The following is a 26,291-nucleotide window of genomic DNA, read 5'->3' as shown; positions in this document are numbered from 1 at the left end:
ATGCCTCCCCATACCTGCCAAGCTCCTTCGGGAGAGAAGGTGAGTGTGGGGAAAACTGGAGGCACCAGAAAGCGGCGCCTCCAAGCCGGTGCCGTTCCCATGGTGCCGGTAGGAAAATGCTGTTTCCCCAAAAAAAGCATGGCGCTGTCTCACTGCAGAGAAAGTGGCCATGCAAACAGTTTCCTGGAACAGTGTTTTTACTGTTCCAGGGGTGCTGATTATTGCCAATGCGGAATCCGCCTCCATCTCCCAGTAGCTGACTTAGCCACTGTATTTCTTGACAACCCTGCGCTGAATAATGCCATTATATACTGTTTCTTACTTAACCAGCTTATGGCCCTCCTCCATAAAAAAAAAGTGATCTTGGTGGATTCTCTTCCTTTCATAACTTCTTTCCTGTCCATGTCTACTGCAACCTTAGGGTTTTCATTAACTGGCAAGTTAAGCTTATAGTAAGAAGTGCCCTTCAGGTACCTCAGAAGACTCTTAATAGCATTCCAGTCTTTCTTGGCAGGTGTTGCAATTCTTCTACATAGCAAGCCCATTGCTGAGCTAATATCTGGTATAGTCACTGAGCTAATTTAAAGATGCTTATCCAATGCTTCATGATATACATTGTCTACAAACTGTTCTTGTGGGTTGCCTTGATGCTTTACATAACCCACATCCAGGGAGTTGCTGCTAAGTTGGCTTCTCTCACTCTCAGAAATGTTATCAGTTTCTTTGATCTTTTGCTCTTAATTGATAAGAAAAAATTCATTTTCTTCCCTCTGTACTTTGATGCTTAGGTAATGTGTGATTATTCATAGTTGCTTGACTTCAGTTTGTTTGTTTAGATGATTCACTATTTCTTGTCTGTCATCTGGATTTTCATATGCTACCATCAAGTCATCAACATAAGCAAATATATAAGTCTATAGGCAAGGATCTCATTCACTTCCCTTGAAATAGCATTTCATTCAGTTTTGTATTCCAAGCTCTAACTGCTTGTTTGAGTCCACAGGTGCTCTTCTGTAGTTTGCATGCAAATTCCTCTTTGTGTTTCTGAATAAAACGGTGAGGTTGCTGAGTGTAGATGAACCCTTCTAGTTCTCATGCAGGAATGCAGTCTCCACATCAAGGAGCTAAGCTTGCATTCCTCTAGTAGCAGTGACGCTTAGGAGTGTTGCTACTGTTGTATGTTTAACTACTGGTGAAAATGTTTCATCAAAGACTTCTCCACATTTCCGTATTCCTTCGCTATTAATTTTATCTGGTTTTGTAGCTACTAATATTAATCTGTAGCATTGGATCTCCCTTTCTGCATCATGGTTTATTTTGGAGGCTCATTTACAAGCCTTCCTATTTGGAGGCAGTTCTATTAAAGTCCATGATTTGTTCTTGTGTAGAGCTTCAAGCTCCTCTCTTTCAGCTTGCTTCTATTTCTGTGCTTCTTGTGAAGGCAACTGGGATATTTCATCCCAGGATGCTGGCTCAGGTATATCCACCATTCTTGCAAGATAGGATAGTCACTTGGCTGGAATACTTTTGGGTGAGTGTGTGGATTGTCTCACTTCGCTCTCTGTGGTGTCTCTCGGTTGTGGGTTCCTCTGGTTGATTGCCACACGTTGCTCCCTCAAGCAGGACCGTTTCAGGTTTCTCAGCTTTATCTTCCTTAAGGCAGGCAGCACCAGGATATGCAATCTGGCTGTTTCATTGACCACACACACCCTTCCGAGACTGGAGCTTTCAGGCTTTTTTTAAATAAACCTCTCTGGTGTCGCTGATCTTGTCAGTACTTGGATCTAAAGTCCTATGACCTTAGCAGTGCCTGCTTCGTTCAGTGAAGCAAGAGTTAACTGTTGAAGTCACATGACTAGAATCATATGAGCTTCAAGAAAGATATCCTTGTTTCTTCTTCCAGAAAAAGAGGAGAGACAGACACACAGGCACATATAGACTGCGCAGACACCTGGCTGAGCACTTGCAGGGATAGAGTTTGCTGTTCATATATTTAGGGTAAATTCACTTGCATCTCTGCGCTATTATTTACTCTGCTAATTCATTGCTATACAACAACATCCTACCATCATCCCTTCTGCAGCCTTATCATCTATCTTAGACCTTTTGCTTTTTTGGAGTTCATGCAAATGGAGCATAATAGGTTGCTGGTCATTCCATAGTCCATATGGTGTAGCGTTTGTAGTTTTCATTGGTAGTCTGTTTTGTATGTATGTGGCTATCATGATACATTCTCTGCACAGTTTGTTTGGGAGAGATGCATCAGTGAGCACCAGAGGCATACCAGGGGTAAATTGTCTCCAGACACCCCCCAGGCTCCACTGCCAGGTGCTCTCGCCCCTGCCCATGTTGATGACACATGAGCAAAGGCGAGGGTGCTTGAAGATAACGAGCGCCCACGCCCTCAACCTCACCCCAACCCCACCATGTTGCCATGGACATGGGCAAGGTCTAGGGTGCCCGACTCCTCCCCCCTCCCAGCTGGGCTCCCAGCCAGCAGTCCCTTCTGACTTCCCCTCCGGGCAGGCCAGAAGAGACTGCAGCCTCTGGCCTCGAAGACCTGCTTTTATAAGCACTGAGGCTGGGAGTGGGGCTTAGGGAGCAGGAAGGGGTGGGACTTCTGGTTCCCCAAGCCCCACCCCCGGCCTCAGTGCTTATAGAAGCAGGTCTCTGAGGCCTGGGACTGCAGTCTCTTCTAGCCTGCCCAGAGGGGAGCTCAGAAGGGACTGCTGGCTGGGAGCCCAGTTGGGAGTGGGGAGGGAGGGAGGGAGGGAGGGAGGGAGGGAGGGAGGGAGTCAGTCAGTCAGTCAGTCAGTCAGTCAGTCAGTCAGTCAGTCAGTCAGTCAGTCAGTCAGGCACCCTAGACCTTGCCCATGTCCATGGTGACATGGGTGGGGTTGAGCGCTCAGAGGCAGCAGGAAATCCTGCCACCTCGCCACACACAAGGGTTGAGGGCATGCGAAAACCATGAGGCAGCAGGAATTCCTGGCCATGGGGTGGCCAATTTTGCTTCCCCCCCACGTGACCAGAAGAGTGGCACCCGGGACAAGGGGTACCCCTTGTTCCCTAGGTAGATACACCACGGGTGGACGCAAATCTTACCATATCCAACAGTATATGGTTCTTCCTCTGACCCATGCCATTTTGTGAAGGACTGTAAGGAACTATAGTCTGATGCCCAATACCATGTTCTCCCAGAAACCACTATATCATTGGATATGTATTATCCTCCATGGTTTGTGCACAGAATCTTTTGTTTCCTCACAAATCTGTTGGTAGCAAAGGCTATGTAGTCTTTCAGCTTGTCGAGCATCTGTGACTTCTCACTGAGCAGGAGAAAAAAACATATCTTAAAAAAATCAACAAGAAAAGTTAAAAATACTTGAAGCTTCCAATGGTAGGCATTGGTAGTGAGCCACAGATGTCACTGTGTTTCAGATCCAGTGTTTCTTTCATTCTTCTGTCACTCTGCTTCAGTAATGGTCTATTAACTGCCTTGAATTTAATACAACAGATACAATTAGTATCTAAGTCACATTCAATCAGATCAATAACTTGAATCAAATCTTGTATGTGTATCTCCTTAAACGTGTAAAAATGAGTATGTCTCATAAATGGATACATTTCTCTTGGGCTCATTCTGCACATGCAGAAGAATGCATTTTCAATCCACTTTCAAGGCACTTTGCAGCTGGATTTTGCTGTGCAGAATAGCAAAATCCACTTGCAAACAACTGTGAAAGTGGATTGAAAGTGCATTATTCTGCATGTGTAGAAAGGTTGCATGATCAAGCAAGCTTTATTTCCTCCTGTCACATTATTCGTCAAGTCTGTTTCCTAATGCATTGCCTGGGTGCCTTCTTCAGCCTCTTCTTTAAAGGTGTTGGCGATCTAATAGCGATCACATAAAGTTTCCCCATTCTGTGAAAGAGTACACTGTCCATTCTTAACACTTAATTCCGGGCCATCAACATCCAGTTTGGACTCAGAAATCGGATTGCTGATAAATTCTTGAATACACAGTACATCCTTTCAATAGAAAATCATGCATTTTGCTGTTTGATAAACCTGCAGTGAACTATTTCATCCCCCTTCTGCACTTCAACAAAACATACCCTATTTTCCAGACACTTTGGGAATAACTTTCAATTCAATAAAGGACCCCTTTGTGTTGCATTCATGAAAAAATGCCCCCGAATCTATAATAAATTCATAAATCTCATGTATATTGTTGCTTGATGGGTAGTTAAAAATGATTTCTTTCATGCCTGGAATTTGATCTACAATTATTTCTTTCAGAAATTTCTTGTTGCCTTTCTGAGCTTGCTGTCTCAGTTTGTAAGAACATGTTGCCACCTTGTGGCCAAATTAGTCACAACGGAAGCGATGGGCAGAAGCAATCAGTTGGCCTTTGGCATGAAAGCACTCTTTGTCTCCAGTTTCAAAATGGCCCCTTTAGTGCCATTGCATTGGCAACAATGGTCTGCCTTTTTTTCTGGCTTCAAGTGGTAAAATTGTTTCATTGGGGGGGAGGGGAGAAACAACCACTCTTTCACTGTTAATTTATGAGCAAATTCTTCAGAAAAACACTTTGCATTTTGAATTTGAGCTCTTCTCCTTTTAACTTCTGATAATATTTCAGTAGCTGCTTTTAGAAACAGCAGCATGGTCTGCCTTTCTAAGTGACTAATTACATTTGCATAAGCCAGTGGCAGATTTGAAAATAAAACACTTAGCTTGCCATCTTCACCTTGCTTTGATCCAGCATTCTCAACTGGGAAAATAAATCGGTCAGTTTGCTCACATGGCTTCTAAAACATTTCCTCTCATAATATTTTAAATTGACTAAGGACTGACAAGGTGAGAGGATTTGTTGTGTGGAATACATCTGCTTGGCTATTTCAGTATCTTTGATAGCAGACAGAAATTCATTTCTCACTGTGAAAGCAATGAAGTTTTTGGCTTTCTCATTTCATTTCATCCAGGCTGTGTGCTGAGCATCATCATTAGTGAAAGGGGTGGGTCCTTTGTAAGCAGATCATCCCATCCCTCCACAACCAGTGTGAACTTTAATCTGGTTGTCCCTGAGGAAAAGTTGTTTGATGATGAGATTTCCAGTTTGTCTTCCATCCAGTGTTTCTGAGCTTGCCATTGTTCACCTACATGATTTTACTGATTCTAGTAATGTAAGCACACACTCACAGCTCAATGTAACTCAGTCCTTTTTTCAAATGAATTACACATCAGCAGACCTACTCACTGGGAGATCACTGGAGACAAATTTAACTCTTTGGGTAGTGTAGTTTAGTCTGAGTTTCCTGTAACCTGGGCCCATAACCTGTCAGATTTTTATGAGTATATAAAAAAACCTGGCAGTTCAGCAGTATGCTCAAAAGCTCCTGAATGCAACAAAACCCACCTAGTCCCTGTGTCTGCCATGGACAAAATTACTCAAGAGCCTCCCCAAAAGAAAGAGGCACCACATTTATTGTGGGAAGCAGAGACTGGGTCAGTGTAGCAGTGTCCATCTTTTGGTTGCAGGATGCGAGAAGTGGAAGTTGCCGGCTACCCAGTGCTGCTGGTGAGGGAGCAGTTGCAGATCCGTGCAATGGGAAGCACGTGTCCTCATGCTGGAGCACCTCTCTGCAAAGGCAAGCTGGCCAGTAGCCTTACACAGGGGGAAAGGAAGAGGGACTAGCCTCTTTCTATTGACACAGGCAAATTAGAACCTGCAGCACTGACAGCTGCTGCTGATCTGGGAGAGTTTCTTGCCAGGGAAAGGGTTGGCCTGCCATCTGAGAGAACCATTCAGGTGCAAATTCTACCCTGCGGTTGACTCCTGGAGATGACATGGACAAGAGGTTGCTGTCGGCCCTTGTTTTCCATGCTTCAGGTGGGGAGAATCAACATTTCAGGAGGGGTATACAGAGGGCACCCAAACTGACAGCCATTTGCATGTTCAAGAGGATGGGGTGAAAAGCATTATGGATTAAATGGTGGAGCTACTTTTAACCTTCATGACCATCCCCTGGCCAACTGCCACCTTCCCGAAACCATGTCAGCATCTCCTTCTGAATTTCAGGTTATTTGAAAAATGGTCGGTTACGCTGTCCCTGGCACGGTTCCTGCTTCAGCACCAAAACCGGTGACATTGAAGAGTACCCCACTCTGGATTGTATTCCTGTTTTTCAGGTGAGTGGAGATCCAGCTTACTGGCCTATGTAGTAGTTTAGAGGAGCGGTCTCTGATCTGGAGACCAATGTTAGATCCCCCACTCCTACACCTGCAGCCTGCTGGGTGACCTTGGACCTGTCACAGTTCTCTCAGAACTCTCTCTACGCCACCTATCTCAAAAGGTGCCTGTTGTGGGTGGGAGATTGGATGGTAATTGTAAGATGCTTTGAGACTCCTTATGGTGGAGAAAAGCAGGGTGTAAAAACCAACGGCTCTTCTGCTCTCTGGAATATTTACGGCTAGCTGAAGAAGAGCAGCTAGAGGTTTCTCAGACATATCACTGAAAAGCCAACAATTCAAAAATGGACAAGGTGTGCATCCTTTGAGACTAAGACGGGCCACCATGGCAGCCACACACTTGATAAAGAGCACAGGCACTGCAGCGAACCTGAAGGATAATACGTGTTTCCATACTGAAACCTCAGCATTTCCTGCTGGTCTGATGGGCAGAGTTGTAGAAACAGGTGTTGGGCCGCCCCATCCAAATGGGAGGCAGCAGGCAGTGGTGCCAGTGCAGTGCCAAACCCTGCTCCCATAGAGACTTCCCAGTGGCGTGGGTGGCTTGCAAAGTGCAAAAGTCTCTCTGCTGCCCAGAAGCCTCTATGGGCTGCAGTGGACTTACACCACCCAAAAGGATGGCTTATGTCCGATCTGCAGTCCACCAGCATGATGGTCTATTACAGGGGTCTGCAACCTGCGGCTCTCCAGAAGTTCAGGGACTACAAATCCCATCAGCCCCTGCCACCATGGCCAATTGGCCATGGTGGCAGGGGCTGATGGGAATTGTGGTTCATGAACATCTGGAGAGCCGCAGGTTGCAGACCCCTGGTCTATTAGAAAATACCTCACATGAAACCCAACATTAACATCAATGACTTTCTGAATAGCCCCTTTAATCCACAATTTGAAAACCTCCTGTATCAAGAATTTAATCCTCCTGCATGTAAACATTTGTAAATATGGTTGGATTTTACCACACAGAGGAGCAGCTAACACACTGATTAAAAGGGCAAAAGGCAAACGTTTATTAGGAAGTACATTTAGGATAGGAAAGAGGCAGAGATAGCATGCAGCCATCTTGCCAGCTTGTTCAAATCCTTCTTTGGTAAGCATCCAATGAAGTTTTTGGCAATATATGTTTAAGAGTTGTCTTTTTTCATCCTATTTTTTATATTTATCTGTTTTAATCCACACTGTATACCAATAAAGGCTGATTGATTGAATGATTGATTGTTATTTTGATTGATTGATTGATTGATTGATTGACTGATTGACAAACACATTTCAAAGGTGGTATGCTCACAATTGCTCTGTTGGAATGCCTGAGCATTGCAGCCCCTTCTGGCTGAACAGGTTCTGCAGATGCCCATGTGTGCTGTCCATGGTGCTGCCATCCTCAGGTCTCTCTGGGCACCGTCCATAGTATTCAGATAGACTGTGACTGGCTGCTGCACTTGACTTAGCTCTGCTGAAGTGAAATAATTGGAATCTGCTTTCTCCTTGCTCAGGTCTGGCAAACTGAGACTTGTGGCTTCCTGGATTGAGGCAATCTGTCTCTTTTCCTGTCGCCTTCAACTTTTCCCGCCGTTATTGTCTTCCCCAGTGCTTCTCATAATGTAACCAAAGCACAATAGGCTCAGTTTAATTGTTTGTAGCTTTCAGGGAGAGTTCAGGCTTGATTTGATCTAGAACTCATGATTTGTCTTTTGGTGGTACACGATATCTGTGAAACTCTCTTCCAACACCACCGCATTTCAAGGTAATCACCTTTCTTCCTGGCATCTTTCTTCATCATCCAACTTTCATACCTATACACAATAATAAGGAACATTATGGCATGAATTAACTCGATCTTGGCTGCCAGCAACACATTCTTATACTTAAGAAACTTTTCTAAGTCCTTCAAGGCTGCCCTGTCCGGTCCCAGCCTCCTTCTGATTTCTTGGTTACAGTCTCTCTTTCAGCCAATGAGTGAGCCAAGGAACACTAAATCTCTATTTCAGTTTCATCATATTCAGCCTTTCAATTGCGTAATTCCCCATTAGTCATTATTTTTATCTTCTTGATGTTCAGCTGTAATCATGCTTTGGTACTTTCTGCTGTAATCTGTCTGCTTTAGTGCTTTCATTATCTCCCGCTAGTGATGTGGTATTTCTCAAACTGCTGATGCTTTCTCCACTGGTTTCCACTCCACCTTCCTCTAAATCTGATCCAGCTATCCTTACGCGTTCTGCATATAAATTAAAGAGACGGGGAGATAAAATACATTCTTGCCTTACGTCTTGGCTGGCTGAAGCTCACCCTGCAGCTGGTGTATAAATTAGTTCGTTAAAGAGTGTCCCAAGAGTGTGCTGTACCTTGACAAAGAACTTCATCTCTGAGAGAGACCCGGGCTGCTGAAACAAAGGCCCCTTCCGCACTTGCAGAATAATGCACATTCAATCCACTTTCGCAATTGCTTGAAAGTGGATTTTGCTATTCCGCACTGTCAAATCCAGCTGCAAAGTGCCTTGAACGTGGGTTGAAAACGCATTATTCTGCAGGTGCAGAACGAGCCCAAGAGAAATGTATCCATTTATGGGACATACTCAAAGTGGATTGAAAGTGGATTGAAAGCGCATTATTCTGCATGTGTGGAAGGGGCCAAAGAGCTAGTGCAACCAAAGGCAGAAGAGTTACCTGGGGGCGGGGGAGCAAGCAGGAACCACAGAAATGTGGAGGGAGGGCATGAAAATGGGGAAATTCTGAGAAATCCCCCTTCCCCTTGAACAGTTTGTTCTTTGCAGGTGACGATAGAAGATGGGAAGGTGTTCGTGACTGCCAGCAGGAAGGTATGGACCTCTCTAAGACGTGCTTTCTCACTGGCGGGGAGATGGTGGCAGGACAAGTCAACAGGATAGGGATGCCAGCCTCCAGGTGGGACTTGGGGATCCCCTGGAATTACAGCTCACCTCCAGGCCACACAGAGCAGTTCCCATGGAGCAAATGGACGCTTTGGAGCAGGGGTGTCAAACTCGTGGCCCTCCAGATGTCCATGAACTACAATTCCCATCAGTCCCTCCCAACATGAGCATTGGCTATACTGGCAAGGGCTGATGGGAACTGTAGTTCATGAACATCTGGAGGGCCGTGAGTTTGACACCTGTGCTTTGGAGGGTGGACTCTTTGGCATTGTCCCTCACTGAGGTCCCTGTACACCACAGACTTGACACCCAAACCTCCAGGAGGTCCCTAACCTGGAACTGGCAACCCTACTACCCCACCCCTTGCTGGTGATCAAGGGGGACCTGGCAACCCAACTTCACACTAACGCCAGCGTAATTGGAGACAGGATGCTGGACGTGATGGATCACTGGTCTGATCTGTCAGGGCTCTTTGCATGTGCTTAACTCCCCTGGCCTGGGATGGCGTTGTACTTGCCTTTCTTTCCTTCCCATAGGACCTCGCAAGCATAGGCTTGGTGAAGCCTATGAGCCGGCGAAACCCAGTTACCAGGAAGATGGTTCTGCTTCTGGGAGCAGGTGAGGTCCAGATACCAGAACTTCCCCTCTTTAGTCTGAAGCCGCTGCTGTTCCAGCATCTGCCTACCAAATCCACTGCAGGGTGTTAATCAATTCCGCAGGGCCTGCAAGACAGATGTTCCACGGGGCTTTTGGTCGAGGCCACCTGTTGTCCATCCTCTGGCCTCCCAGCTGTCAATTGTCATCCGTCAACTTGTCCCATGAAGGACAAATTGGATCTTCTCCCCTTTTCCTTTTGGGTTCTGGTTTCACCCCTATCTTGGACAAGGCCATTTAGGGGAACTATGAAGACCAGCCGAGAAGCGAAGACATGCATGCATATTTATTGTCGAAGGCTTTCACGGCCGGAAACACTAGGGTGTTGTGGGTTTTCCGGGTTGTAGAGCCGTGTTCTAGTAGCATTCTCTCCTGATGTTTCGCCTGCATCTATGGCTGGCATCTTCAGAGGACCCTCTGAAGATGCCAGCCACAGATGCAGGCAAGAAGTCAAGAGAAAATGCTACTGGGACACGGCCATACAACCCGTAAAACCCACAACACCCCTTATGTGCATATTATAGGCTACTATATGATGTTGTTGTGATGGCCGCCATCAGTTAAGATTTTAACTTAGGGCTTCTTATTATTAATTTACGGTAACATCTTATTGTCATGCCGTGTTTTATATTTCTGTAAGCTGCCCAGAGCAGCAGTGGCGTAGGAGGTTAAGAGCTCATGTATCTAATCTGGAGGAACCAGGTTTGATTCCCAGCTCTGCCGCCTGAGCTGTGGAGGCTTATCTGGGGAATTCAGATTAGTCTGTACACTCCCCCACACGCCAGCTGGGTGACCTTGGGCTAGTCACAGCTTCTCGGAGCTCTCTCAGCCCCACCTACCTCACAGGGTGTTAGTTGTGAGGGGGGAAGGGCAAGGAGATTGTAAGCCCCTTTGAGTCTCCTGCAGGAGAGAAAGGGGGGATATACATCCAAACTCTTCTTCTTCTTCCTCTTCCCTCTTAGGGCCGGCAGCACTGGTCTGCGCTGAGACCCTTCGCCAGGAAGGCTTCACGGGCAGGATCGTCATGGTGACGAAGGGAGAACACCTGCCCTTTGACAAGACAAAGCTCAGCAAGGTCCAGCAGGGCGACCCTTGGCCAGAGGGTGGGTGGGTCAGGAGCCTTGCCCATGCAGGCGTGCGATGAATGATTCTTGCTCTCCTCTCCACATCCTCCTGAGCCTGCCAGCTCATCTCAGGTGCCGCAGCGCTTCACATGGGCCAAAGAAGTCTTCTTCCCTGAGGCTTCTCTGCTTGTTCTGAACCATGATTTTTCCGGGCATAAAATGGACGTCTTTCCCACTTGCAGGACATGGCAGCCAAGGCAGAGAGCCTTTACCTGCGGCCTCAGAGTTTCTTGGACACTCACGATATAGAAGTCTGGAAGGAGAAAGAGGTGAGTGTTGAGCTTTGCGACAAGGGGACGATGCTGGAGACGGGCAGGCAGGAGGATCGTATGCATGACCCTGCCCACCCCGAAACAGGCAGCCAATAGGGAACCACTTGCCCTTTGACAGTCTGTCAGCTTTCTGTGGTGTGGTGGTTAAGAGCAGGTGCACTCTAACCTGTAGAACTGGGTTTGATTCCCCACTCTGCCGCTTGTGCACTCCAACACACACCAGCTGGGTGACCTTGGGCTAGTCACAGTTCTTCGGAGCTCTCTCAGTCCCACTTACCTCACAGGGTGTTTGTTGCGGGGGGAGGAAGGGAAAGGAGATTCTCTGAAGATGCCAGCCACAGATGCAGGTGAAACGTCAGGAGAAAATGCTACTAGAACACAGCCATGCAGCCCGGAAACCACACAACACCCCAGTGATTCTGGCAGTGAAAGCCTTCGACAATACAATCCCAAAGGAGTTTGTTTGGGAAGAGAGTTGACAGTAATGTAGAGTTGCATTGAAAGACTAACTGTTGCTGTTGCTGTTTCTAACCTGTCAACTTTCCCCAGGTAAAAGGCTGACTGCCAGAGGGATGAATCTCTTGTCCTTTAATAGAGGCTTAATGAGGTGTCTTTTCCCAGCGTGGTGTAGTGGTTAAGAGCAGGTGGACTCTAATCTGGAGAAACGGGTTTGATTCCCCACTCCTCTACATGAGTAATGGACTCCTAACCTGGTGAACCACATTTGTTTCCCCACTCCTACACATTAAGCCTTCTGGGTGACCTTTGGCTAGTCATAGTTCTTCGGAACTCTCTCAGCCCCACGTAGCTCACAAGGTGTCTATTGTGGGGAGAGGAAGGGAAAGGAGTTTGTAAGCCACGTTGAGACTCCTTGCAGCTGAGAAAAGTGGGGTATAAATCCATTTCTTCTTCTTTATCCGCCTGCTTTGAAAACTGGTAGCTGCCCATTTCTATACAACAAGACTGTAGTAAAAGAACAGGACATTTCCCCCCCCCCCCTCTCCTGATAATTAACAGCATGATGCTTCTGCAATGCATCTTGCTGATAAAAATGTTTCTGCATCCCTGGTAAATTAGATTTTGTAGTTCGTGCAGTTCATTCCCAGTATGACATTGGAAAACCATCCAGCCCTACCCATATGGATGAGTTTTAGCTGGTGAGGCCCGATGGAGAAGTTGCTTAGAAGTGTGCAGCCCACCATGTCTAGACTCCACCCTTGTCTTTGGCAGCTGCTGATATCAAGGTGGGTGTGATGTGGTTGGGTGAGTCCCAGAGGTAATAACCACTTCTCCATGGGAGGATATCATTCCAGCTGCCTTGAAAGAGGAGGTGGTTGAGATAAGGTATCCTGGACTCCATTGGCCTAAACAACTATTACCTGGTGGCCAACATTCCATTTTTGGGCAAGGGGCTTGAGTGGGTGGTGACCACATAACTTCGGGCAATTTTGCAAGAGATGGATTATCTAGATCCAGTTCAATCTGGGTTCACACTTGGGATCTGAATGGAAATGAACGGCCTTGGTCTCCCAGACACTGAGAGAGTGACCCAAGGAGTGCATCCTTGTTGATTCTCCTGGACCTCTGTGGAGCATTTGATACCATCAGTCATGGTGATAGCACCAACCAGGGTGGTGTAGTGACTAAGAGAAGGTGAACTCTAACCGGGAAAACCAGGTTTGAATCCTCAACACCTCCACATGAGCAACATATTTGTTTCCCCACTCCTACACATGAAACCTACTGGGAGACCTTGGGCTAGTCACAGAATTCTTCAGAATTCTCTCAGCCCCACTTTCCTCAGGGAAGGAGGAGGGAAGGAGTTTGTCAACCCTTTACAGTTGAGAAAAGGTGGGGTATAAATCCAAACTCCTGTTCTTCCTTCTGGAGAGGCTGAGTTGGGAGCAGGGAGGTTAGCCAAGCTCCTCTGATTTCACTCTTATTCCACAAATCAGAAGGTGTTGCTAAGAGGCTGCTGCTTGGCCCTGTGGTAGTTAACTATAGCAGTGCTTTCCAACCTGGGATACGTGTTCCCCCAGGGGTATGTGCTAGAGCAGTGTTTCCCAACCTTTTCGACGTTGCGGTACCCTTGACCTCACTCTTCATATCTCAGGGTACCCTTGAGGTTCATTTGATTTTTTTTTTGCATTTTTTAGGGTTTTTTTCCTTTTTTGGCCTGTAGGTGGGGGGAGTGGCAAGCAGGGGGAGAGGAGGAAAGCAGCACTGACAGCCGTGTTATTTGTTTGCCTAAATTCGGCATGGATTTTATTATTTTTATTATTATTATTATTTATTATATTTATAAACCGCCCTCCCCCGAAGGGCTCAGGGCGGCGAACAAACAAATAGATAGAGCACAAATAAAATCAAAAATTTTAAATAGTTATTAAGTATGGCTCTATAAGTTAAAATCGACCCCCATTAAAATGCAGCATCTATCAAAATTACCGATGGCGGTAAATTTGGGGGGATTTAAAGGGAGAGCTCCCTTTAAATCTACCCCCCCCCCCCAATCCACACCGAATTTAGGCAAATAAAACAATGCTGTTTTTCAGTGTTGTTTAAAGGAAGTCTATGAGGTTTCCAAACGCCCCCCACCCCCCGCCCCTTCAAAATCCATTTGATTCCGGTGGGGCGGGGCAGGCGGTAGCATTGTCAGGGTACCCCTGAGACGTGCTACGGAACCCTGGTTGGGAATCACTGTGCTAGAGCATTTGGGGGTACGCAGAAAAGTTATGTGTGTGCTATTATGGGGGTACAATTTTAGGGAAATGAGTTGCCAAACAGCACACAAGTGAAAAAAGGTTGGCAACCCCTGCACTGTAGGATCCTTCAAAGTTCCCCCCTGTCTCCCGTGTTGTTCAAGATCAACATGAAATCATCAGGGGATTTGGAGTAAGGTGTCAGTCACCAGCCGGCAGACAACAAGCAGTTCTCACTTCTCCTTAACTGCTGAATCTAGTGAGTCTGTGGAAAATCCTTTGTAGGTAACTGGAGGTAAGTGACAAAGGACAGAGGAGTCAGGCTGTCCCAGAGAGGGTTGTCTCCCTGCCCCCCGCCCCCATGCTCAAAAGGAGCACCTTCATAGCTTGGGGGTACTTCTGATTCCTGGTCTCCAAACTGTTCAGAATTCTGGTCAAAAATCTGTCTCGGAACAACATGCCCATCGATCTGTTCGGGGCCGCTCTCTGCTAGGAGCAGGTGCACTCTAATCTGGAGGATCCAGGTTTGATTCCCCACTCTTTCAGAAATTGCTGCTCTGTGGAGGGAGCTCGTGTGGGTTTTTTTTTCTCAGACACACACACAACCGTTAGCCAGAGTCAAGGCCAAGTTGCTTCAGGGGTCTTCCCTGGGCCGGTCTATGCAGGCTCAGCCAAAGCTTCTTCTCAGATGTGATCTCTGCTTCTGGGTGTTGTGGTTAAGAGCAGGTGCACTCTAATGTGGAGAACCGGGTTTGATTCCTCGCTCTGCCACTTGAGCTGCGGAGGCTTATCTGGTGAACTAGATGAGCTTGTGCACTCCAACCCATGCCAGCTGGGTGACCTTGGGCTAGTCACAGTTCTTCTGAGGTCCCTCAGCCCCACCCACCTCACAGGGTGTTTGTTGTGAGAGGGGAACCCCCTTTGAACCTCCTTACAGGAGAGAAAGGGGGGATATAAATCCAACTCTTGTTGTTATTGTTTGTGTGGCTGCAGGTGGTTTCTGTGGACCTGCCCAACAAGACGACTTATTTCGGTGATGGGTCCAGTCAGGCTTACGACAGCCTGCTGATTGCTACAGGGAGTGAGTAAGTGATGCTTCTTCCCCCCCTCCCCCCCACAAAAAAACCCAGGAAGGGATTCAAGGTGGCCTTCGGTCTCTGCCAAAGGACAAATTGTGCCACAGGGCTCCCAGCCCATCTGTGCCATTCACTACCCAGTACTGGCATTCACTTCCTTCCTCAGCTCCCCTGCTATAGAAAGGGACCAGGTACCACTTGGGCCAAAGGCTCAAGGGAGCAACAAACGGATGGGGCTGAGAGGGACAGTCAGTGCAGAAGGTGGAGCCCAGATTGAGTCTGGGCTCCACTCCCTTTTTCCCATACACAGAGCAGGCTGTGTGCTTGTTGGTCTCCCCGGTCACATGCCCCTGGGAAGGCCAATGGTGAAGAAGCCCATGTGGACAATTCTGGGGAGGTCAGGCTTCCATCCCAGAAAGAAGGCAGCCCCTTAATGCTCAAGCACACCCATCCAGCCAAGCCCTCTTTTGCCAGCCCCAAGCGCCTCAGGGTTCCCGGTGCCAACCTCCGGAACGTGTGTTACCTCCAGACGCCAGAAGATGCAAACAGGATCCTGCAGTTGGCATTCGGCAAGAGGGTCGTGATTGTCGGCGCATCGTTCATTGGTAGGAAAGGAAACTTGGTGGTGGGGAGGGGGAGTGAAGGGGCTGCTGGTACTCAGTAGAGTTCCTTCCCTGGGAAAGTCTTGGTTGGAATTCTATCTTGTTCCGTCCTCCGCGAGGCACACGGGGTTGGCAAGCAGGCAGCAGAGAACGTGCTTGCCCAGTTCCTAGCCATGCTGGCCCTCATAAGAACATAAGAACATAAGAACAAGCCAGCTGGATCAGACCAAAGTCCATCTAGTCCAGCTCTCTGCTACTCGCAGTGGCCCACCAGGTGCCTTTGGGAGCTCACATGTAGGATGTGAACGCAATGGCCTTCTGCGGCTGTTGCTCCCGAGCACCTGGTCTGTTATTAAGAGCACATTAGCAATCTCCAGATCAAGGAGGATCAAGATTGGAGGTAGCCACATAAATCTGACTTCTCCCTCCATAAATCCTGTCCAGAAGCCCTTTTAAAGAGAGCTATCAGGTTGAGTGGCCATCACCACCTCCTGTGTGGCAGCATATTCCAAACACCAATCTGCATGCGTTGGCGTGAAGAAGGTGTTTCCTTTTTATTGAGTCCTAATTCTTCCCCAGCATTTTCAATACTGGAATGCCCCCTGGTTCTAGTATTGTGAGAAAGAGAGAAAAATTTCTCTCTGTCAACATTTTCTACCCCATGCATAATTTTGTAGACTTCAATCCCATATCCCCCCTCAGCCCGCCTCCTCTCCAAACTAAAAGAGGTCCCAAACGCTGGCAGCCCACCTCTACTCATAGGAAGGTGCTCCAGTCCCTCAATCATCCTTGTTGCCCTTCTCTGCACTTTTTCTATCTCCTCAATATCCTTTTTGAGATGCGGCGACAAGAACTGGACACAGTACTCCAAGTGCGGTCGCACCACTGCTTTATATAAGGGCATGACAATCTTTGCAGTTTTATTATCAATTCCTTTTCTAATGATCCCCAGCATAGAGTTTGCCTTTTTTACAGCTGCCATGCATTGAGTTGACATTCCCATGGAACTATCAACTAAGACGCCTAAATCCCTTTCCTGGTCTGTGACTGATAGCACTGAGCACTGAGCGTGTATGTGAAGTTTGGATTTTTTGCCCCTATGTGCATCACTTTACATTTTGCCCTCTTGCTTGCCCAGTTCTCCTTGCCCAGTTCCTAGCCTGCTGGCCCTCTTGCTTGCCCAGTTCTCCTTGCCCAATTCCTAGCCTTGTTGGCCCTCTTGCTTGCCCAGTTCTCCTTGCCCAGTTCCTAGCCGTGTTGGCCCTCTTGCTTGCCCAGTTCTCCTTGCCCAGTTCCTAGCCGTGTTGGCCCTCTTGCTTGCCCAGTTCTCCTTGCCCAGTTCCTAGCCGTGCTGGCCCTCTTGCTTGCCCTTGGTTCGCCGCTTGCTGAGTTCCCTGGCCGTGTTGGCCCTCTTGCTTGCTCAGTTCTCCTTTCGCAGTTCCTGGCCGGTGATTTAGCCCTCTTGCTTGCCCAGTTCTCCTTGCCCCGAAGTTCCCCACCAGCACGTGCTGGCCCTCTTGCTTACCCAGTTCTCCTTGCCCCAGTTCCCTGCCGTGCTGGCCCTCTTGCTTGCCCAGTTCTCCTTGCCCAGTTCCTAGCCGTACTTTGAAGCCCTCTTGCTTGCCCAGTTACTCCTTGCCCAGTTCCTAGCCGTGCACAGCCTCTTGCCGCCCAGTTCTCCTTGCCCAGTTCCTAGCCGTGTTGGCCCTCTTGCTTGCCCAGTTCTCCTTGCCCAGTTCCTAGCCGTGTTGGCCCTCTTGCTTGCCCAGTTCTCCTTGCCCAGTTCCTAGCCGTGCTGGCCCTCTTGCTTGCCCAGTTCTCCTTGCCCAGTTCCTAGCCGTGCTGGTCCTCTTGCTTGCCCAGTTCTCCTTGCCCAGTTCCTAGCCGTGCTGGCCCTCTTGCTTGCCCAGTTCTCCTTGCCCAGTTCCTAGCCGTGTTGGCCCTCTTGCTTGCCCAGTTCTCCTTGCCCAGTTCCTAGCCGTGCTGGCCCTCTTGCTTGCCCAGTTCTCCTTGCCCAGTTCCTAGCCATTGATGCACAGCCTCTTGCTTACTTAGTTCTCCTTTCCCAGTTCCTAGCCGTGTTGGCCCTCTTGCTTGGCCAGTTCTCCTTGCCCAGTTCCTAGCCGTGCACAGCCCTCTTGCTTGCGCAGTTCTCCTTGCCCAGTTCACAGCGGTATTTAGCCCTCTTAGCGCCCAGTTCTCCTTGCCCAGTTCCTAGCCGTGCTGGCCCTCTTGCTTGCCCAGTTCTCCTTGCCCAGTTCCTAGCCGTGTTGGCCCTCTTGCTTGCCCAGTTCTCCTTGCCCAGTTCCTAGCCGTGTTGGCCCTCTTGCTTGCCCAGTTCTCCTTGCCCAGTTCCTAGCCATGTTGGCCCTCTTGCTTGCCCAGTTCTCCTTGCCCAGTTTCTAGCCATGTTGGCCCTCTTGCTTGCCCAGTTCTCCTTGCCCAGTTCCTAGCCGTGTTGGCCCTCTTGCTTGCCCAGTTCCTAGCCATGTTGGCCCTCTTGCTTGGGAGAGAGGAAGTACTTTGCCATCACGCAAGAACATCGCTGTCCTCTGCTTGCAGGCATGGAGCTGGCTTCCTCCCTATCCACTAAAGCTCTCAGCATCCACATAATAGAGAAGTTGGAGTCTGCATACAAGGAATCACTGGGACCGGAGGTTGGAGAGGTCGCCATGAAGGTAGGAAGCCCAGTGGACGAGGACAAATGGGTGCAGGTCACAGCCTCTAGCACGGGGGTGTCCAACTCTGGCCCACAGAGTTCATGGACTATGGACTACAATTTCTCCTCAGCTGATGGGAATTGTAGTCCATGAACATCTGGAGGGCCAGAATTGGACACCCCTGCTCTGCTCTAGCAGTTCCCTGGGCCCACGGGGGAGGAATACTTGCTGGGAGGAATACTTGAACGTCCAAAAATCTCACTTCCCTAAATATTAACATCCTCTTTAGCAGACAGTTTTCACAGCTGCATGCAGAGGTGTAGCTAGGAGAAATTGAGCCTGGTGCAAAATTGGAGTTTTCCTCCCCCCATGTTCGTTTATGGGGTTTTTGTATTTTTAGTGGTTTTTTGTTTTTGGCCTGCGGGGGGTGGAGTTTTTAGGCTAGCAGCTTAAAAAGTTCAGGGTATTTTTAGGAGACTCTCCTGATTATACCTCCCAGGTTTGGTGAAGTTTGGTTAAGGGGGTCCAAAGTTATGGACCCTCAAAAGGGTAGCCCCATCTACTATTAGCTCCCATTGGAAACAATGGGAGATGGGGGCACCTTCTTTGGGGGTCCATAACTTTGGACCCCCCAAACCAAACTTCACCAAATGTGGCTGGTATCAGCAGGAGTATTGCCGTATGATATCCTGAAATTTTGGTGCTGCTATCCTAAAAACTGCACCCCCTGCCGGCCGACAAAGTAAAAACATTAAAAATATCAAAAATACATTTTTGCTGCCCCCAGGTGCACGCCTGGTGCGACGCGCACCCCCCCTTCCCCGTGGTAGCTACGCCAGCCTGCATAACATCAGGCTCAGCCTTGGCTTTCAGGGAAGAACTTGAAGCTGGCTCTGCAGTCTACATTTCCTCACGAGGAGCCAACTCTGGCTCCACATTGCCTTCAGGCTCTACACTAGAGACCTCAGTATCCCGGGACTAGCTTGTGACACCATCACCCAAAGCTTCAGAACCTTCTTTAAGACCTGGCCCATTCCCTCCTCAGCCAGGAAGCACCAACTTACCCAAGGCCTTCCAGGGCCACAGCTGCTTCGAGGGAAGGAATGGTCAGACTCCACCTGCTTGTACAAACCTCCTACATATTTTAGGTTAAGGTGCCCTACCAGGATTGGGTGTACAGTACAGGCAGTGGTGGGATCCAAAAATTTTAGTAACAGGTTCCCATGGTGGTGGGAGTCAAACTGTGGCATAGCGCCAATGGGGCTGGGCACGACAGGGGCGTGGCCGGGCATTCCGGGGGCGGGGCATTCCTGGGCAGGGCTGTGGTAAAGGACGCGGCCGCTGTGCCGGTCCTTGGGTGGGAAACAAATGCACGCAGGCGCAGGCGGCCATGCACGCCGGTGCACCTCCTGCTAGACTGCTTCAAGTTCTGCATGCTACTGCTGAGAGGAGGGGCGTAACTAAGGCAAAAATCACGTGGCAAAATCCCCAATTAGTAACCCCCTCTCAGCACACACAAATAATTAGTAACCTGCTCTCGGGAACCTGGGAGAAACTGCTGGATCCCACCTCTGAGTAAAGGGAATGCTTTGAGTAAAACTCTCCTTTTCCATCCAGATGCTCCACGAACAGGGGGTCCTGTTCTCGTTGAAGACAGAAGTTGCTGAGCTGAGGGGCGAACATGGGAAGGTCTGTAAGTCTCTCCGGCTGAGCCTCATCTCAGCCAGTTCAGAATGTCTGCTGCCTTGGCAATGAACAGAACAAAGAGGCATGCCTCTGAGCTAGGAAATGCATTGGGAAATTATTGAATAACTGGGGGTGGGATGGGAGGGACCTGAGCAGGGTGTCAGGAAGAGTCTTCCGGACATCAAAAGGGCCCTGTGTTCTGCGTCGTAGTGGTTAAGAGCAGGTACACTCTAATCAGGAGAACCGGGTTTGATTCCCCGCTCTGCCGCTTGAGCTGTGGAGGCTTACCTGGGGGACCAGGTTAGTCTGTGCACTCCAACACATGCCAGCTGGGTGACCTTGGGCTAGTCACAGCTTCTCGGAGCTCTCTCAGCCCCACCTACCTCACAGGGTGTTTGTTGTGGATGGGGAAGGGCAAGGAGATTGTCAGCCCCTTTGAGTCTCCTACAGGAGAGAAATGGGGGGATATAAATCCAAACTCTTCACCTTCTCCCTCTTAATGGGCCTCCCATCTGTACTATACTTTCCGTTTCCCACATTCCTTGGATTTGGAGCATGTAACAAACTAAGTGCATCCAAGTCCTGGCTCCTGGCGCTCTCTTTACGCCGGCCTTGAGACCTAAGGACTGAAACATTCCTGTCTTGTTTTGCTTCGCCTTTGATGTGGGGTGTGAAAGGGGGGGGAGGGGGAATCTTGGGGATAAAAGATTGTAGCCGAAGTCAGTTCTTTAGAACTGGCTTCTTTAGTCTGTCTATGGAAGCTTCTGATTTGCAATTTAGAGTTGTATATTGATCTGCAGGTCAGGGGCTTGACACAAAGATAACACCATAACGTGGACCCTCCAAATCAGCTGTTTTCTCCGGGGGGACAGTTCTCTGTAGTCTAGAGGTCAGCTGTAATTCTGGGATCTGCAGGCCCCACCTGGAGATTGGCATCGATGGGACTATGGGAGAGCGGGCAGAGTAGACGGAACCATGGGAGAGCTAGCAATCTGTTTATGATGTCTTCCCCCCCTCCCCTCCTTCCAGGTTACCCACGTCCTCTTAGACGATGGACACATGCTCTTAGCAGACGTCGTGGTGATAGGAATAGGTAAGACATGGTGGAGGGTTTGGGGATTCAGAGGAGGGGGCCCAGACAAGACCGGGTTTGATTCCCCGCTCTGCCACTTGAGCTGTGGGGGCTTATCTGGGGAACCAGATTAGCCTGTGCACTCCAACACACGCCAGCTGGGTGACCTTACGCTCGTCACAGCCCAGGTACCATAGCTGCCCACCCAAGGCTTGTGTGTGTATTAAGTGCCGTCAAGTTTCCATTCATGGCAACCCTATGAATCAATGTTCTCCAAAATGACCTATCAGGGACAGGCTTTGTCAGGCCTGGCAAAATTAGGCTTCCTTTATCAAATCAGTCCATCTCCTGTTTATAGAATCAACCCATCTCTTTTCCTACCATTATTGCATTTGCTAGTGATTCTTGCCTTCTTTTAATGTGACCCAAGTTCGACAGGCCTGTGCTTTATGCTCGCCCTAAAAGAATAGGAGGATTTTATTTATTAAGTTTCTGAAAGGGCTGAGAAAGTGACCAATAGGGAGTAATTTTTCCCCCCTACGACCAAAGTCTGTTTCAGCTAGAGGGGACCACACCAGAATTGCGCTTGCACAAGGGTAAGTTCCCACTGGCATTGTGTGGTCTGACCACATGGGGGCGCCATTAATACAAACGGAGGTGGCCGAAATGCCAGTCCTTGGGAGACATCTATGGGAAGAGAAACAGGACTGATCACACCGAGTCCTTCAACCTGACGGAGCGTTGGTGCCTCCCCAGAGGCATGCCCTCCCACTGCTCATAACTGCATATGAGGTTACAGCATCCCTGGGTCAACTGTGTTTCCCCCACCACCACCCTAGACAAGGGTCAGCTGATCCCCTTCTGGCTACTTGCAGGGAATGAGAGTATAGGGCAGTGGTGGCGAACCTATGGCACGGGTGCCAGAGGTGACACTCAGAGCCCCCTCTGTGGGCACGCACAAACAGAGTCACACCCCACACACACACATCTAGGCTGGCCTGGGCCTCTGGGCTCAATTATTAGCATTAAACCTAAGACCTAATTTTGGAGAAGCAGTGTAGGTAACCCTGTTAAGCGCTGTTAAACCCCACTGATTTTCATGCAAAGAAGAAAAGTGTGATCCTTTACCTGGGAGTAAGCTCGGTTGCTGGCAATGGGGCTTGCTTCTGAGTAAACCCTCCTAGGGTCGTGATTCACCTATTGGAAGAGTTGCATGGTTGCTTCAAAGCAAAGCCACCGACTACCACGAAGCTTACTCCCGAGTAAGGCATGCCTCGGAGCCAACCCTTTTTTCTAAACTAAACCTCAGCATTCAGGTTAAATTGCTGTGTTGGCACTTTGCGATAAGTAAATGGGTTTTAGGTTGCAATTTGGGCACTCGGTCTCGAAAAGGTTCACCATCACTGGTATAGGGTTGCCGCTTCCGGGTTGGGAAACTGGCAGAGATTTGAAGATGGAGCCTGCGGAGGGCAGGGACCTCAGTGGGGTACAATGTCCACCCTTCAAAGCATCCATTTTCTCGAGGGGAACTGATCTCGGTAATCTGAGATGAGCTGTAATTCTGGGGGGATCCCAAAATCCTACCTGGAATCTGGCAAACTACCTTAGAAGCAAAATAGGGGGGGGGGAGGAGAGCATTTGGGACACTGATGAGTAAATACTGAGTGGAGGCTTGGGGGGGGGGAGTGCCAGCAAAACCCAACCTCACTCCCCTCACAATCTACCCATGTACTATCGTTTGTCACCCTCCCTTTGGTGACAAAACTGTCTGTTTGCTTTGCCAGGCCTGGCCTGGCTATTAACCTTCCCCTTTCAGGGCTCTTCAGAATCATAGAGTTGGAAGAGACCCCCAAGGGCCATCAAGTCCAACCCCTGCAATGCAGGAGCACACAACCAAAGAACATGGCGCCACCTGCCTGCCTGCCTGCCTGCCAGGTCTGGCTCATCATTTTTATCTTCTCCTTCCCCACAGGGGTGACCCCCAACACCCGCTTCCTTCAGGGCAGCGCCATCGAGCTGGACAAGGATGGCTCCGTTCTTGTGGATCTGGTAAGGTTGAGGTTGGTGGCGGGGGTGGGGGGAGATGCCCTGCACCGGAGGTCGGCCCCCAAACTTCTTCTCTGATCACACGCTCCCCCCCCCCCTCTCCAGTTCATGCGGACAAAAGTTCCTGACGTCTTTGCTGCTGGAGATGCTGTCTCATTTCCTGTGGCCTTGTTTGATTGGAAGCACGCCCCCATCCACCACTGGCAGGTTGCCCAAGCACACGGTAACGAGCCCCTCTCTTCTGGGTTTGGGGAAGTACTTGGCTGGGGTGGGGTGGCTGTAAGAGGCAGGTTCCTAGTCCTCATTGTGCAAAGCTGAGCTTGAGAACGCAGGAGTTAACTATTTGGTAACACTTCCAAAGACTGGAGGTGGAAGTGAAAAAGGAAGCAGGATTCTTTGTGTGGGCGGGGGAGCTGAAATAGGAACAGTACTCTCCCTAGCTCCTGGCGACTCTCTCAGCAATCCACCGGGATCCAATGGAACATTCACACGTGCTGTCATTTATTCAAGTTGTAGCCACTCTCGTGAGTGAATTTTTTAGGGTGCTCCAGCCTGGCTGCATTAGGTAAGCCAGGATGCTACAGCCAGATCTCACCACATTTGGAAGCTAAGCAGGGTTGGTATTTGAAGAAGAAGAAGAAGAGTTTGGATTTATACCCCACCTTTCTCTCCTGCAAAAAGTCTCAAGGTGGCTTACAAGCTCCTGCCCCTTCCTCTTCCCACAACAGACACCTTGTGAGGCAGGTGGGGCTGAGAGAGTTCTGAAGAACTGTGACTAGCCCAAGGTCACCCAGCAGAAGTGTAGGAGTGTGGCAGCGCATCTGTCTCACCAGCTAAGCCTCTGCCACTCAGGTGGAGGAGTGGGGAATCAAACCCGGTTCTCCAGATTAGAACCCACCTGCTCTTAACCACTACACTATGATGGCTCTCTGGAATGTAAATACATACCATGGGGCTCAAAGCCCCAAGTCAGGAAAGGGGTTTTGGGGTGTCCTCCTTACAGGAGGAAGAACTGGGGAGAGGGAGGGCAGCAGTAGGGCATTCCTTCTCCACCCACCCACCCACCCATTCCTAGTAGCCAAGACCCTTTTTCTTCTGGACGGGTGCCGCCCCACTGGACCTTAGCTGAGCCTCAACCAGCAGCATAGCAGTGGCTACAGTGCAGGAATAGCCCCACTTCAGATCTTTCAGAAATTGCTGCTCTGAGGAGGGAGCTCATGTGTTGTTTTTTTTCTCAGACACACACACAACCGTTAGCCAGAGTCGAGGCCAAGCTGCTTCAGGGGTCTTCCACAGGCCAGGCCAGGAGACAGCAGGCCCAACCAAAGCTCTGTGATCTCTGCATCTTGGCCTTCTTGGAGAAAGCCAGTGTGGTGTAGTGGTTAAGAGCAGGTGCACTCTGATCTGGAGAACTGGGTTTGATTCCCCGCTCTGCCACTTGAGCTGTGGGGCTTATCTGGGGAACTAGATTAGCTTGTGCACTCCAACACACGCCAGCTGGGTGACCTTGGGCTAGTCACAGTTCTTCAGAGCTCTCTCAGCCCCACCTCCTCACAGGGTGTTTGTTGTGGGGGGGGGGAGGGGAGGGAGTTTGTAAGCCCCTTTGAGTCTCCTTACAGGAGAGAAAGGGGAGATATAAATCTAAGAACATAAGAACTAGCCTGCTGGATCAGACCATAGTCCACCTAGTCCAGCTCTCTGCTACTCACAGTGGCCCACCAGGTGCCTTTGGGATCTCACATGCAGGATGTGAACGCAATGGCCTTCTGCGGCTGTTGCTCCTGAGCACCTGGTCTGTTAAGGCATTTGCAATCTCACCTGCATAACTCTTCTTCTTCTTCTTATCTCCTCCTTCCCCCCGCAGGGCATGTGGCTGCCCTCAACATCTTGCAGAGGCAGGAGAAGCTTCACACGGTGCCTTTCTTCTGGACCAAGTTGCTTGAGTGTGTCTTCCGATATGCAGGTAAGTAAGAGGGGGGAGGGGCTGGGATCTGGCATAGCAGCCTCCTGTGAGTGAGCGGGGCTAGGTGCCAAGGGAGACCCAGGCGTCAGACCCTTTGCACAGCTGGGCAGGCTGTTGTAGGCCACACAACACAACAACCCCCCTTAGGTGAGCAACAAACTGCTGTCCCTGCCCAGTACCTGCACAGCCCATTTTTTTTTGCCTTGGCCAACTGTGAGCACAAAGGGGGCAGTAGCAAAACTTCACCCCAGACGCCCAGGTAGTTTCCAGACAGCTGGATCAGGAGATCTCACCTTTTGTTGCTTAGGCTATGGAAAAGGCTACAAAGACATAGTGGTGAAGGGCAACATGGACCAACAGAGGTTTGTCATCTTCTACATCAGGTGAGTAAAGAATTTCACTATAAGGATCGGGTGGATAAAGACTGCTGAGTAGATGCCAACATAGAGTCGATCTATGGCTACCAATCTTGATCCGCCTTGATCTGAGATGGCAAATGCCTGAGCAGACCAGATGCTCGGGAGCAGCAGCAGCAGAAGGCCCTTGCTTTCACATCCTGCATGTGAGCTCCCAAAGGCACCTGGTGGGCCACTGCGAGTAGCAGAGTGCTGGACTAGATGGACTCTGGTCTGATCCAGCAGGCTCTTGCTTATGTTCTTAACCAAAGCCATTTTGGGATAGTGGGAGAGAGCAGAGACAGGGCAAGAGACCAAGCCAAGGGAAGACAGGACCCCCAGGTGAGGTTGGGTCTCCCACTGGGATGTAGATGCCAACCAGAGCCATCTCTAAATATGGGCGACAGCAGAGAAGGGCAGGAGACCAAGCCAAGGGAAGACAGGACCCCCAGGTAAGGTTGGGTCTCCCACTGGGATCTTCTTCTCGCACAGGGATGGTCTGGTGACTGCTGTTTCCAGCCTGAATTTTGACCCCGTGGTGGTCATGGTGGCAGAAGTCCTCCTTTCAGGGAGAAATATCTCCAAGCAAGAAGCACAGTAAGTAACACATCTGTCCCGGTAGCTGATAGCTATTCCCCCCACCAGTTTCTAGACAAATACTCCTGCTTAGGAGCATCAATAAACCACACTCCACATGCAATTGCCTCTTTTCAGGATGTTTCCTGCAGACAAGACTGACTCCTGGGCAGGAGCTGCATGTGGAGGAGGAGCCAAAGGTGAAGACGGACCATCCACAGCTCCTGCCGAGCTGCAATAAATTATTAAATCCAGCTAGGACTTGGCTGTCTTTTTGTGAACACTCTGGGAGAGGAAGGGGGAATTCCCTCTTCACAGAGCCCTGC

The 26,291-nt window shown here is 49.4% G+C and overlaps 1 protein-coding gene across 1 annotated transcript; it reads left to right on the top strand.

Annotated features, from left to right (window-relative positions):
• Positions 1 to 26,219, top strand: LOC125445514 (apoptosis-inducing factor 3-like). Its single transcript, XM_048518597.1, has 20 exons — positions 1 to 39; positions 1,442 to 1,531; positions 2,329 to 2,444; positions 5,542 to 5,651; positions 6,083 to 6,192; positions 9,021 to 9,065; positions 9,674 to 9,755; positions 10,754 to 10,866; positions 11,098 to 11,184; positions 14,883 to 14,974; positions 15,440 to 15,570; positions 18,130 to 18,245; positions 19,845 to 19,916; positions 20,943 to 21,006; positions 22,958 to 23,034; positions 23,137 to 23,254; positions 24,896 to 24,994; positions 25,302 to 25,377; positions 25,882 to 25,986; positions 26,104 to 26,219. Exons 1-20 carry the CDS (start codon positions 1 to 3, stop codon positions 26,204 to 26,206), a joined length of 1,845 nt encoding a protein of 614 aa, XP_048374554.1. The 3' UTR covers positions 26,207 to 26,219.
• Positions 26,220 to 26,291: the final 72 nt, after the last annotated feature.

Source organism: Sphaerodactylus townsendi, linkage group LG16 (genome assembly GCF_021028975.2).
Source record: "Sphaerodactylus townsendi isolate TG3544 linkage group LG16, MPM_Stown_v2.3, whole genome shotgun sequence".
Lineage (NCBI taxonomy): Eukaryota > Metazoa > Chordata > Lepidosauria > Squamata > Sphaerodactylidae > Sphaerodactylus > Sphaerodactylus townsendi.
The sequence above is the reverse complement of the archived record's forward strand: the minus strand, read 5'-3'. Positions and strand labels throughout refer to the sequence as shown.